The sequence below is a fragment of the Tiliqua scincoides genome, chromosome 1 (assembly GCF_035046505.1).
Source record: "Tiliqua scincoides isolate rTilSci1 chromosome 1, rTilSci1.hap2, whole genome shotgun sequence".
In the NCBI taxonomy this organism is placed as follows: Eukaryota; Metazoa; Chordata; class Lepidosauria; order Squamata; family Scincidae; genus Tiliqua; species Tiliqua scincoides.
The window spans coordinates 135,937,207-135,952,331 of NC_089821.1; the positions used below are offsets into that span (position 1 = coordinate 135,937,207).

At 45.1% G+C, this 15,125-nt stretch overlaps 1 protein-coding gene across 2 annotated transcripts in view; it reads left to right on the plus strand.

The window, feature by feature from the left end:
• RCAN2 (regulator of calcineurin 2) overlaps positions 1-15,125 on the plus strand; it is a 60,347-nt gene that overhangs the window by 29,250 nt on the left and 15,972 nt on the right. The window contains exon 4 of one of the 2 annotated variants that reach the window (XM_066635892.1): positions 2,039-9,811. The exons of the other annotated variant lie outside the window; for it this stretch is intronic. Coding sequence (XP_066491989.1) covers positions 2,039-2,199 — 161 coding nt within the window. The 3' untranslated portion in view covers positions 2,200-9,811. Of the gene's footprint in view, positions 1-2,038; positions 9,812-15,125 lie in introns of those variants that run through there. 2 annotated transcript variants of the gene reach the window in all.

Consider the following 15,125-nt stretch of genomic DNA (forward strand, 5'->3'; position numbering starts at 1 on the left):
GTGGAATGGGGAGGAATGGAATGGAGACTGGGGCAGGGAAGGGTGTATGTCAAGGCTGCGCGGGGGGGGGGGGCAGTATAGGTGTTGGCAGCAGTGCCACCTATATCCTTCCTGGCCTTAATCCACCTTCCTGGTCCACTCAGACTTGTCAGAAAAAGAACTGGTACAGGTGCAAGTAGACTCGTCAGAGCAGCGGAAGCTTATGCCCTGGGCAAGAGAACAAATGTTCCCTTATCTGGAGTCCCCTCCTGTGGGCCTCCCCCCCCCCAGGATGCAGTATGTGCTAGAGTCAGTAGCATAGCTAGAGGGTTGTGCAAAACACCAAGTTTTGCACAGCACCTCACTGCAGCAGGCAAGTGGCCCCTCCCCTTCACAGCCTTTCTTGGCTCTAGTAGCCTGCAACATTTCCTCTAGCAGCCTGGAACGGCTCCAAAGAAGAACATTGCTTCTTGCCTGCTGCAGTCAGGTGCTGTACAAAACTTAGTGCTTTGAACCCCCTTGAGCTACGCTACTGGCCACAGTGACATGGCTGCATTGGTGATGGGCGGTTTGGATAGGACTGGGCTGTCAAACAGTTCTTCAGGCTTTGCTTTTTTTTTTCCTGATTGTCTAGCAGTCTTACTCTTCCAGAAAATGTACCTCTAATTAAAAAGCAATACCACCATCACTTTATCACTGTTTTACAATATTGCTTAGGACGTTTTTGCTCTGTTCTGCCTTTGATTTGTGATCCTGTAATGTTTAGCACTTTAGTGTTAGCTACTTTTTCTAGTAGGAAACACAGAGGGTAAAGGGGAGGCATCTAGGTATCTTATCTTATGCAGAGATATAAAGAAGATCCTTTTTCCTGGAGCAAGAAAAAATGTTTCATAGAAAACCACTTCTCAAGTTTGTATACCTTGTTGGCTATGTAGGTCCTAAACTTTGGAACAGGGAATCTTAGAGTTATTCCTTTTGCATGGGTGTGAGACACTTATGGCATAGTGGACTCCATGTGGCTGGTCAGAGCTCATGGAGTGCATGTTTGAAGGATCAGAGAGAGAGCAAGCGAGCGCATGCTCACAGTTCAAAGGAGGATATACTTAAAGGCCTGGGACAGGTAAACCCTTGAGCCTCTAACAGTACACTGCCTCCTGGTGTCCTGTAGGTGGCATTGTAACTACAGTATTTTCTAATCAACACATATCATGTGCTCAGTCCCAGAACAGTTCAGTTGGAAAGATGAGACTCTTCAGGGACCCAAATTGTATGTTTGAATTAAAGTTGGAAAGTGGAGTCAGCATCTCTTTCCTCACATGGAGAGGCCCTGTTCTGAAGCTGGCCTTTTCATCCCTACCAAACTGTGGCTGTGTGGGTATACTGTCTTACTATGGAACAAAGTTGAAGGGGGAAAATCTGCAATATCTAATGTAATGAAAGTATATGTAACCTCAAAAAAAGTGTCCCCAAATACACCCCTTTATTCTCTCCCATAAGAGTGAGTGCCTGTTATTCATTTTTGATGTGGAAAAATAAAACAGTGTCTTTGCAGAACAGCATTGCAGTGATAAGACCCACCTGCATGCCATCCATAACATTAGGTGGTCTAGGATCCACCAACAGAATTCCTTATATGCACAGTGTGGCATGCACGCACACACACTGGGTGTCCCTCCAGTAAATAGATCCTCACTTGACACATTGATGGGAATTTCATTGATAGAGAAGACAGGAGTTTTTATATAATTGGCGTATGCACTCCAGTTACCCAAGAGCATCACTTTTGTGCCTGGCACTTTAGAAAGTGTGAAAAACCAGACAAGCCTAAAGGCTCACAGTCCATGACACACAAGGGAGACAAGTGGATGCAGGGAAAGAAGGTGTGACTCTTTGACTTAGATACAGGGTAGTGTGGGGCGTATGGGTTTGGGCCAAAGTCTCCATTACAGAAGGTAGTTTTTGAAGAGGGGTTTAGAGGAGGGTTATTTCACAGGAGGGGGGACATGGTGGTTAGTCCAGGCATTTAAACATAATTCTAAATGCTTTTCTTTGCTTGCAGGTGAGAAATATGAGCTACATGCAGGTACTGAGTCCACTCCAAGTGTAGTGGTCCACATCTGTGACAGTGACGCAGAGGTAGAAGACAACCCAAGTAATTCGCCAAAGCCAAAAATTATTCAGACTCGACGTCCTGGCCTGCCATCTGCTGTGTCAAACTAATTTCTCCAACCAGAGCCTCTCTTCTCCTTTCCCCCCTCCATTTATCTGATTTTCTGTTGGCTTTCTTTCTTTCTTAAAGGGCAGCAGCTGTCTTTGTGATTAATTGAATAGTTAGCTTCCTGGAATATTCTCTTTGCTGCAATGACGCCGAACTGATTAAAGGGCTAGGAAAATGTTCTTTGTGCAACTTATCATATCACATGCACAGCTGTTGATATATGTCTGATCAGACAAAGGTGGAGGAGGAGTTAAGCAAGCTGGGTTTTCACAGCTCACTTTAATGTCAAGAAACTTTAAAGTGCTATTCAGTAAACAGCAGTAAACAATGTCACAGATTGGCAAAGTATGAATTCCTTCCTCTTTTTCATGTCTTCCTCTTGTCTAGCTGACCTCAGTATTTCTGTTTACATGCACTAGTTATGTTGCATTACCTTAGGCCAGTGTTCCCCAAAGTGTGGGTCACCACCCACCAGTGGGTTGCAAGCCTATGTGTGGTGGTTCATGAGGTGGACCCTCTCGCCTGCTTTCGTGCCACTTTGGCTCTGAATAGGAGCCATTCCAGAAGCCGGCCCAGCAAAACTACCTGTCAGAATGACTGTCAGGAGCCTTTAGAGGCTTCTTCCAGGTCATGCTGGGCCTGTGACTCACTGGAACCTAGCTTTCCATGCACCTCTGAATGGCCCGCAGAAGCATCTGGAATTGACTTCCAGTTTGTAGATACAATTTCTGATTTGACTGGAAGTCGCTTGCAGATGCTTCTCTGAGCCATTCTGAGCTAGACCCCCTAGAGTGGGTCGCAGGCCCAGCACAACCTGGAAGAAGCTTCGAGGGGCTCCTGGTAAGTCATTCTAGCCAGCAGCATTGCAACCCACTGCAAAGGACAAGGTTGGTCACAATGCTGGAAAGTTTGGGAACTGCTTCATTATGCGAAGACTTGGAGGCTGTTCCCTTCCTTAAGTTTCTTCAGAAGCAGGTTAGCAACATCAGAAAGGCTGATTTTTTTTTTCTCCCTTTTAGTACTGTGTACTGCCTACCATTTAGGGTCTGAAATGGGCAGGGTCATAGATCAGTGTATTAATATGTACTTTGCATGAGGTCCCAGGTTCTGACCCCTGGTATTATAATTGAAGGGATCTTGGCTTTGCAGGGTTGGGAAAGGAAAGGGACTTCGGAGAGCCATAGTCCGTCACACTGGAATCTATTGGGCTGTGTATACTGATAGTCTCACTTGATATCAGCAGTTCTTTATATTCAGTTGGACAGTGGCAAGAGGCATCTTTCATTCTCCTTTCTCCAAGTTGAGATGAACTAGGGTTCTTCCAGGAGAAGACAAGTTTTGTCTCTTAGCTAGCTGGAATGGATTTACTCTGCCATGTTAGGTGGACTAGTTTCCCGTAATATAACTCCTAAGCACTCCTAATAGCTACCACCATCCATGGGATAAGACTGTTTGAGCAGACTTTTAATATATATGTGTGTGTATGTATATATATATATAGTTGTATTTACATACCTCCAGTGTCACCGTTTAATATTATCCCCTGCTTTAATATTTAAGGGATATATTGAGAAAACCATGTTTTTTTTCCTTCTTTAAGCCAGCTTTAAGATGGGCAGGATCACTATTGCTCCCTTGTCTCTTTTCAGAGTTGCATTAGGGATGCTGAAGTGCCAGGTTCAGTTTCTCGTGCAAATGTTGTTCTGCTGGTACAGATATCCGGAAACTTCCTTATGCCTACATCTAGCCAAGTCATGAAAGGGGGAAAAAGTACCATGTTTTCAAATTTTCTTGCCAGGAAAAATGTGGGGTCCATCCATTCCTTTAAATCAAGATGGAAATTGCATATCATTACAAATGTGTGATTTCCTCATTACAGATTTTACATTGATATACCTGTTTAAGCTGTCTTGGTATTGATATACCTGTTTAAGCTGCTTCCCATAGTAGCCTGAGAACTGGAGTTTGGTTAGGAGGTCTCTGTTTAAGACCTCTTCTACAAATTCCCTTGGAACTACAGTTCCCAGAATTTCTTAGAGGCAAAGCACTGACAGTTAAGCCTGTACAAGTCTATAGTCTAGCGTTAGCTACTGTTCACTTTTCCTAGGAGACTCCCTAGTAACTTTCATTACTAAATTTCAGTTACTGTTGATTTGAAAAAAGTATTTTTCTAGTAGTCACCCAGCATCTCATGTACTCCTAATTTTACATTACAGTAAGGTTCAGCTCTTCTGAGTTGTATTTTAAAATTGGTCGGTGATGTCCTTTGCTTGGTTTTCCAGCAGTGAAATTGTGCCCTCTAGTGCTGTAACACACAGTTGAAAGACACTTGAAGAATAGTGGGTGACTTGACTACTTATTTGCACAGCCTAATGTAGAACATAAACTATTATGAACTAGCTGTTGTGAACTTTTAGTTGAAAAGCGGTATATAAATACTGTTAACAACAACAACAACAACAACAACAACTTTGGGCATAATAAATCAGTTAATACAGACATACCTTGACTTTCATCACTTTTCTCTTTCAACAGTTTTAAATTATAACCACATTTCAAATTTCCTTCGCCTGCTTTCCTCTTTCATCTGATCTTCTACAATCTTTGTCAATATTCTTATGTCTATTTTTCTTTTCTTTCTGTTTATTTGGGTTTCACATGCATTTGCATGAATTATAGTTATTTATTGCCCCAAATACATTTGCAAGCTAAATAAGGCTATGCTTTGACATTCATTTTTGACTTTCATCCATGCTCTGGTCCCTAACCAAATGAAAGTGCCAAGGTATTGCTGTACAGTATTTACAAAAATAAAATTACATCTCCTTAAACTGAAAGATGAATGTCGGTGAACAATGCCAAATGTGAATTCCTGAGAAATCTGGTTTTAGCTGGATGCTCAGCTTGTTGATCTGATATGGCAAGCATGGATATACTTGGTTGGCTTTTTAAAGCCTAGCTAGCTAATTAGCATTTTTACAGGTTTAACATAGTAAAATTGCATTTGTTGATCTATACAAGTTATAGTATCTGGTTCTTCTCCAACACACCTAAGAGAGATGACAATTTTCATTTCAACTAGTTTACATCAGCCATGAATAACGAGTCAGCATTTTTATTGAACTTATTTATGTCCTGCTGGTAGACTACTGTCCTGTGTGGTCACATTGTGCTCCCCGTTATACAAGACATTAGATTCAATAATTATTTTTGATCAGACTGTGGTGGGGAAGGTTGGGATATTTATTTGTAGTGAATGATAATCAGTGATGTCGTCTTGGAAGATGTGATTTACAGTGGCTTGTCCCAGGACAATGATGGCCCAATCCTATCGAACATCCCAGCGCTACTGCAGCTGTGTCAGTGGGGTGTGTGCTGCATCCTGCAGTGGGGGGGGGCAGTCATGGAGGCCTCATGGGTAGCAGTGTTTCCATTTTGCACCTTTATAAAATCTTTTCTTGAGTAATATTTTATAGAAGTCTTGAATGTTGGCTTAATGACTCTACTTTTGCACTTGTATAACTCAGAGCTACGTTTTGAAGGAATAACTATGGGAAAAGCTACTGTTCTTGTGTTCTCCCTGCTTTGGGTTTTTTGTTTTTGAGATAGCATTTAAGGAAATTGGGCTACTGCAATGATGATAGATGATATGTTAGTAGATTTGCTCTAAAGCAGGGGTCTCCAAACTTTTTGGCCAGAGGGCCGCATCAAATATCTGGCACGGTGTAGAGGCCAGAAAAAAATTTAAATATAAAATTTATATAAATAAATTAGAGATGTAACTTAGATGAGTGAATAAATGAATGAATGGGCTCATTCATTCAATCTCTCTGGCCCTTAGAACACTCTCCAGATGTAACCAGAGCACAGCTCCAATCATGTTCGGTCAAGTGGGCCAGAGGCTTTGATGGGACAAGAGACTGGCTGTGGGCCAGATAGAGGCTCGCTGTGGGCCGCATCTTGCCCCCTGGCTGGGGCTTGGAGACCCCTGCTCTAAAGCATCAATACAGACATATTCAAATGACTTCTGTACACTTAATTCGTGATAAAACTACTAAAAGAACCAGTACACAGAGCCAGGATGGTGATGAGGTTTGGGAGTTGGACTTGGATCCCAATTCAAATACTCAGTCATGACCCTCAACTACCTCACAGGGTTGTTGTGAGGACAAAAGGAGGGAAGGACCCACGTACGGCACCCTGAGCTCCTTGGAGGAAGGGTGGTATAAAAATGTGAAAATAATAATAGAAGCCAAAATAAAGTTGAGGCAATGAAGGCCCTATATGGTATGGATGTCCTTTACTCATTGACCATAGGTGCTGCCTCCACCGTAAAAGAGTCCATTCATTAATTTTAGGCATATTCTTCCTAGCAAGGTGGTGTCCCATCCAAAATATTCTGTTTTCCTACTAATACCCACCTTTTGGCTAATTAACACCTCCCCTTCTCCAGAAACAGCAGCTGCAGTGTGCAAAGGAACTACGGAACATCTTTATCAGTTTGAGAGCAATTAAGAAAATTTGTTGCTATATAAACATTCCCTGGCAATTCCTCTTGTACAGAGGTTTTCCCTTTCCCCAAACTTTATTTAGCAAGTCTGCAGCAGCTTCAAAGCACAGTCCAACAGAATCTTCCCAGTCCAGTGTCAATCCAGCAGCGCCCCGTCCATGCCATCAAGCACTGTCGCAAACGTGCCATAACTCACATTTGCAAACCTCTCCGCCGGGCTCCTGCCTGTGCTAGCCCAGCACTGGCCGGATCCGTGCCACAGGATCCAAGGCACTCGTGGAGGGCTCTGCACCCTACACCGCCAATCTTTTGGTCGGTGGTAAAGTGAGTAGCCTCATTGCAGGGCTGTTTCCCTTACCTGTAGGAAGGGGATGAAAGTCCCCTTCTCCAGAGGCATCTCCCGTGGTAGCCCGGGGTGCACAGGATCCGGTGGCAGCCATTCTCGGTGCCACCGAGGCTGGGCACCCCGGGCAGCTCAGGATTGGGCTGCCAATCATTACTTCTAGTAGCAAAATTTACTTTAAAATGTCACAAGTTGATTAGCATGTAACCCATCAAGTTTGCACTGATATGAAGGGAAAATCCTGCCTCACTGCACAGAGAAGAGACACTGTTAATGTATGATCATGATTTACAATAGTGGGTGGCAATAGATCGGAGGCACAGGCCCATGCACAACCCTTAAACCATCCTGCATCAGTCATAAAGGGCTGTCTAGAGAGGTAGGAACAAAACAATGCTACCGTGGGGGGGGGGGGGTAGCTGCACTCTCTATAGGTAGAAAGAAATTGTTACCTCTAGAAGTAGAAAGAAATGGTTAAAATTCTGACAAGAAAATCTTCCTTGCATCCATTCATTCACCATTTTGCCCTCACAGTCAATTACTGTGCCCTCATAGTTAAGTGTATTCATACTCTAATACATTTTCCACGGGCATGCAAACCTATTGCAACAATAGTGTAGGTGCTGTAAAACTGAAGAGGCTCTGGCTTTAAACAAACAGTCAAACAAGCATTGTGGAACTTTGTTATTCTACTTATTGTTAAAGGGATAACTGGGATAATCTGTGAGGCACTTTGAGCACTCAAAATGTATTATATAAACGCTCAGTTATAGTGATAATAGTGAGCTCACAGGAAACACGTGAACCCTCCAAACTTTAATGAAACAAATTAATTTGACTTTTTGACTTTTTTCTCTTTGAAATTAATGAAACAAATTACAGTTGTCATCAGTGACTAAGGGCCCAATCCTATCCAACTTTCCAATGCTGATGCAGCCGCAATGCAGCCCCAAGGAAAGGGAACAAACATTCCTTTACCTGGAGGAGGCCTCTGTGACTGCCCCACCACCACAGGATGCAGCACACGCCCTGTTGGTATGGCTGCACCAGCAATGGGAAATTGGATACGAGTTGGTCCTAATGCAACTTACAGCTCCACCAATTTCACTAGGACTTAGAAAACAATCCAATGAACTGAAATATCAAGATCAGAAGTGTCAGGGCTTGGACAGCTTGGGCACTTAGCTGAAGGGCAAGATCATCAGAAGGCCCAGAAGGCCTGAACCTTCAGTATTGATGGCAGTACTCATGCCCAATGCACCATGTCCAGAAGCCTGGGAAAGCAGTTACGAAGATATTTTTTAGTTGCTAAACACATTCTAAACTACCAAACAATGTCGTTTGAACGTAGTGCCTTGCATAGTACCTAGTTGATTGGGGAGGGCAAAAGTAGAGGGTTTTTGCATTTTTCAGAAATTCAGTAGCCCAAAATATCATGTGTACATAAGATGACTGTAATGAAAGCTGCTGGGTGAACTGAGCACTAGAAGATAAATCAGCATAAACAAACCGATTACTTCATCAGCACACAGGAAATAACAGACAAGGAAATTTCTGATAATGAGGAAAATTCCTAAATGTTTAGCCCACAGCACTTTACATGTGTGAAAGCAATCTAAGCACAGCCCATTGAAATGAGTTCTTAATTATTGTTGGAAATAGTGTACAGTATGTCTCATCTTATGGGAAAAAGAATAAACACATTTTACAGGAAATGTGACCCAGAGCTGGTCCAGACATTAAGCAAGCAATACGAGTCATGTCAGTGGAAGGCAGGGACGTGCCATGAGTGGAGAGGCAGGTGAGGCAGAGCCTCCCCACCAGAGTCCTTTGAAAAGTACTACCACTGTGTGAGGCACCCAAGCATCCACAACTCACACATGGAGCCTCACATGGTGGCAACGCTTTTCAAAGGACTGTGGTGGGGAGGCTCTATCTTACCTGTCTCCCCACCCACCGCACGTCCCTGGTGAAAGATAGGGAGTGGCAGATTCAGGATGCCCTTCATCCCAAGTCTTCCACTACCTTCTGTGGATGGAGTTGCATTGATCCACTCTGAGCACAAATCAGATAATTTACATCCATATCTCCCTCCTTCATTGCACTGACTTTAGAATTTAAAGGGATTGTACCCATTTAAACATTGTGCAAAGACAGAGCAGAGAGGGTAATAAAATGCTCCTTCCTTGATGATCCTTTAAATAAAACAGGAAGTTCCTGTTGGCAGGAAAAAAACATGCAACAGAATGAATGCAGTGATGTGGTAAGGGGCTTTTCTTGGAGGGCAGTACATGCATGTGAGCATGCCAAAGCAAAGGCTGCAGCAGCAACTCAGGGGCTGGATTGGGCTGCTGCCTGAGAGGCAGGGGCACATGAACCTCAGCCAAATGTTCAGAGGGGTGTGACAAAATTTCTGCAAAACTTTCTCTGCAAAGTTTAAACAAACTTATGTTTAAACGAACATACTTCATGTTCCTAATGTCTGAAAAGAATACATCATCATCCTTGACTGTTTTTGGGTGTTTTTTTTCATCGATGAGTGTTGACAAGGTTGTCCTATTGTTGTGAATATTGCAAAAGTTGTTCATGCATGTTCCATGTCCCTTTGGTTTCATTCAGGAGTTGGGATTGCTAATGCAGATGTGACATACCTGTACATATTATAAATCAACTATTTTTAATCATATATTTTGTACGAATACATTAGTTCTGTACTTCAGCGGAAATCCGATAGGGTATTAAAATTTGGTGGACACAGTGATATTCTCGTCTATGTATCATTGCCCTCTGACTGTTTCTGTGTGTTAGTATATTAACACCTGGGAGTTTTGTTATCTAACCACTGACTTATCCACCTTGCAGCCTTACTGCATCAATCTCTTTTCTGTAGTGCCATCTACTATCAATCTTATTCCACTGTACTGATCACTGAGATACCTGCTACTTATAGCTGATGGTTATTGTATCAAGTAACCACCCCTTCTGTATATGCTATTTGGACTTACAACAGAGCTGATAATGGCTTAATAACACTACAAGCTGTAACAAAAAGGATAGTTCTTACCCTCCCATTAGATTAAAATCTAAGGGTGCAATCCTAAATAAACGCTTGCACCTCATCAAGCAAGCTGCATCAGCCCATGGAGGTGTGCTGGAGCATGGAGGCTGCATCCGGCCTCCATGAAGGTGTGCCCCAGGTAGGTTGCAGCAGCCAAGCATGGCCAACACAGGGGTCTGGGGAAGGCAGGGAGGAGGCATTCTAGGGCGGGGGGAGGAAAGGCAGTCCCGGGGGCAGGCAGGGAGCAGGAAGCGGGACTGGGACCCCGCTGTTATGCTGGAGCAGCTGCAAGCTGTTCCGCTCTCCTTGGACTTATGCCACCTCTGTAGGTGGCACAAGTCCAAGCAGACCCATTGGAGCTGCGGTGGCTTACCCGAGGGTAAGGAGAAGAGTTTTCCCTTACTTCTGGCTGAGCCACTTTGGGGCCCTATCTTGTGCTGGATTTAGCACAGGCCTCCTGGCCTGCCTATTCCAGCGTAAGTTAGGATTGAGCTGTAAGAAGCTGTGGGCACAAAGGAACATGAGAACAATCATTATCCCATGAGGTATGATATTCCTCATCCCTAAAATATACCAGAAAGCTGTAATGTTAGGAAAAGCAAAGCAAGTAGTATAGAAAACCTCATGCTATGAATGTAAGAGTTGTGTTGGATCACACCCACGTTTCATCTCATCTATCTTCCTGCTTCCCACAGTGGCCAACTACTGTAGATGTTTCTGAGAAGTACACAAGCAGGGCCCTCTCTCACTGTGGCTGTCCAGCAAATGGTATTCAGTGGCACAGCCTTTGATAGACTATGAAACTATCTAATCTATTTTTAAAGTCACCTAAGCAGGTACCTAGTCACATATGGTTGTGAAAGCTGGACAATCAAGAAGCAGTACAAAAGACAAACTGATGCATTCGAAATATGGTGCTGGAGAAGGATATTGTCAATACCATGGACAGCCAGGACAAACAAATCGATTTTGGAACAAATTAAGCCGTAAATGTCACTCAAATCAAGAATCACCAAGCTACGACTCACCTACTTTGGACACGTCATTTGAAGCGAACGAACAATAGAAATGGACATCATGGTTGGAAAAACAGAATGAACAATACCAAGAGGAGGACCAACAACTAGATGGCTCATAAGAACATAAGAACATAAGAACAGCCCCACTGGATCAGGCCATAGGCCCATTTAGTCCAGCTTCCTGTATCTCACAGCGGCCCACCAAATGCCCCAGGGAGCACACCAGATAACAAGAGACCTCATCCTGGTGCCCTCCCTTGCATCTGGCATTCTGACATAACCCATTTCTAAAATCAGGAGGTTGCGCATACACATCATGGCTTGTACCCCATAATGGATTTTTCCTCCAGAAACTTGTCCAATTCCCTTTTAAAGGCATCTAGGCTAGACGCCATCACCACATCCTGTGGCAAGGAGTTCCACAGACCGACCACACGCTGAGTAAAGAAATATTTTCTTTTGTCTGTCCTAACCCGCCCAACACTCAATTTTAGTGAATGTCCCCTGGTTCTGGTATTATGTGAGAGTGTAAAGAGCATCTCCCTATCCACTCTGTCCATCCCCTGCATAATTTTGTATGTCTCAATCATGTCCCCCCTCAGGCGTCTCTTCTCTAGGCTGAAGAGGCCCAAACGCCGTAGCCTTTCCTCATAAGGAAGGTGCCCCAGCCCCGTAATCATCTTAGTCGCTCTCTTTTGCACCTTTTCCATTTCCACTATGTCTTTTTTGAGATGCGGCGACCAGAACTGAATACTCCAGGTGTGGCCTTACCATAGATTTGTACAACGGCATTATAATACTAGTCGTTTTGTTCTCAATACCCTTCCTAGAATTGGCCTTCTTCACTGCCGCCGCACATTGGGTCGACACTTTCATCGACCTGTCCACCACCACCCCAAGATCTCTCTCCTGATCTGTCACTGACAGCTCAGAACCCATCAGCCTATATCTAAAGTTTTGATTTTTTGCCCCGAAGGCTCGAAGAAGAACAACGAAGAAGACCCTAACAGACTTCTCTAGTCTTGCACATGATCGATCCTCCTATAGATATTATCCATCAAGTCGCCATGGCTCGAGATCAAGTTGAAGGTCTCTAATAATAAGCTAGTGCCTTCATGCCTCGTCCTCGAAGTAGAACAACGAGGAAGACCCTAGCACTGAGGTATTCAATCTGTGCGTCCCACCTTCCTAGTGAGGCGTGGCTGGCCTCCAGGGGCGTTGCCAGGCATTTCGAGGAGAGAGGCTGCTCTGCTCTGCTCAGCTGTACCAGCTGCCTGCTGACTTGCTGCTTTTCTGCAGCTGTGAACGAGGTGGGTGGAGCAGCGTGAGGCTGGGAGGGCTGTGAAACATGCTGGGGGAAGGTGGGAGAGAAGGCTGGCTGGGCAGGCAGAGGTGCCGCATCTCATCATGGAGCTCTCTCCATGTGCAACCTCGCCCCAAGGACTACATTTCCCAGTGTGCCCCTCGCTCTGGGCATCCTGGGATTGGTCAAGGCTGCTTGGGAAGGAAGGAGCCAGCCTGCTCCTAGTGGGGTGTGTGTGTCCAAATGCCCCAGCTTGCATCCCTCTGTCTTGCCTGGGGGGAACAGGGGTGGCATCTGCATGTTGGGTGTGTGTGTGTGTGAGCAGCCCCCATCTACTTTGGGGTGAGTTGTAATCTCGCTGGGTGTGGCTGCAATCCTTTCCAGACTTTCCTGGGAGAAAGCCCCATTGACTCAAATGGGGCTTACTTCTGAGTAGACCTACATAGGCTTGGGGTCTGTGTCAGCTTAACCAAAGATCCTCACCTTTCTCTTTTTCCTCCCCCTTCAAAAAAGAAAAAAAGCCACTCTTGATGGCTTTGTCTCCAAAAATTGATTAAAAATAAAAATCCCCATTCCTTTTTAGCCATTCCTTTTTCCTCCTGCCTCCTTTTGGTGGGGGTGGGGGGGTGGTACTCTGTTGGCTGCTATTGTATGACAAAAGGCACAATCCTAGGTAGGTCTACTCAGAAGTAAGTCCTATTGTGTTCAATGGGAGTTACTCCCAGGAAAGTGGGTTTAGGATTCCAGCCAAACAGTCTCTAGGTCTCAGTTTGCATCAGTTTGCAATTAGCAGATATACACAAAACAAAGTCTTCCCCTTCTGCAAATTCATCACTTCCCCTCTCCCTTTCCAAAACCCTCCAGGTGTGCTGCTAACAAACTCAGGGCACAATCCTAACCAGGTCTACCCAGAAGTAAGTCCTATTTTGTTCAATGGGGCTTACTGTCAGGTAAGTGTGGTTAGGATTGCAGCCTCAGAGTGCTGGCAGCCTTGTTTCTCCTGTATAATTATAACACCTTCATCCCCATTTTGGGGGTAACTGAGGTGAGGTGTTGTAATGGGGAGCTCTGGCCAATGGCTACAAGGATCAGGGGAGGCACGAGCCAGAAAAGTTCGAGAACCACTGCCCTAGCAGACCTCTCTAGTGTTGCACATGATTGATCTTCCTATAAATCATTCATCCATCAAGTTGCCATGGCTCAAGATCAAGCCGAAGGCCTCTAATAATAAGCTAGTGCCCTTTGCCTCATCCTGTATGGTAAATTTCATAGGAAATGTGTTCCAACACACTAATCATATTCCCTTCTCTGCACTTTTTCCGGCTGTACAATATTATTTCTGACATGGTGCAATCTAAACAATATACCATATTCCAAATGTGCCCACACTATAGATTTGTATAAAGGCATTGTAATAATGTTTTTTAAAAAAATTCTCCATCCTTTTCCTAATGACCCCAAGCATATAATGTACCTTTTTCCACAGCTGCAACCCAACGGAGTAGATGCTTTCACTGAGCTATCCAGCATCATCCCAAGTTCTCTTTCCTATTAGTTCAAGTCCCATCAGTGTATAAGTGGTTTGAATTTTTGTCCCACGTGTATCACTTTACTGACTTCCACTGAACTTCATTTGCCATTTGTGTCCATTCACCAAGTTTGCAGGGATTTTTAAAATATATTTTGTGGTTCTCTTGGGTTTAAATTTATGGGTTCCATATAGCTGAGGACAGATTAAGAGCCCAATCCTGTTCTCGGCGGCATGGCTCCGTGCTGCCGAGCACTGTCGCAAGCATGCCATAAGGCACATTTGCCAGCCTCACCACTGGGCTCCCATCGGTGCTAGCCCAGTGCCGGCCAGTGCACTAGCGCGGGGCAGTTGCCCAGCTTCTGTGGCTCGGCAGTCTCCCAGACCGCCGAGCACCAGCACGGCAAGTGGAGGTGGGGATGGGGTCGGGGAGGAGGTGTACTGGGAAGGGGGAGGCCAGTGGGGGGCAGAGAGAAGGCGGGGAGGAGGCATGACAGGGAGGTGTGATGTGGGGAGGGGGGCAGACTGGAGGTGTGCCTGGGGGAGGGATGGGAGGCGGGTCCGCAGAGGTCCGCTCCGCAGAATCCAAGGCGCTTGTGTAGGGCTGTGTGCCCTACATGAGCGCCTTTACCTTACCACCAATTTTTTGGTCGGCCGTAAAATGAGTAGCCCCATTGCGGGGCTGCTTACCTTACCTGGGAGAAGGGGACAAAAGTCCCCTTCTCCCGAGGCGTCTCCCGCGGTAGCCCAGGAGGCGCAGGATGCGGCGGCAGCCCTTCTCGGTGCCTGGGCGCCCCAGGCAGCTCAGAATTGGGCTGTTATTTACTAATTTCTAAATGAATAAAACAGATCAAGGCTGGTCCATTCATGAGGCCAACTCAAGTGCTCACCTCCAATAGTAGATGGGGAACATCCATTTCCGTTTGCCTACTTGCTTCTACAGCCCCTCCTTCTCCTTCCACTGTCTGGCATGGAACAGGAAGAGGGGAAATGAGAGAAAACAGAAATGTGGAGGGGAAGAGAGTGCTAAACTAGAACTCTGGAGAATGGGAGGAGCAGGCGCCGGCATAGTATCAGGCGGGGACACACACACACACACAGCATTTGGCACACTGCCTCAGGCATCAGGAGGTCTTGTGCTAGCCCTGGAACAGATAGATGTACACA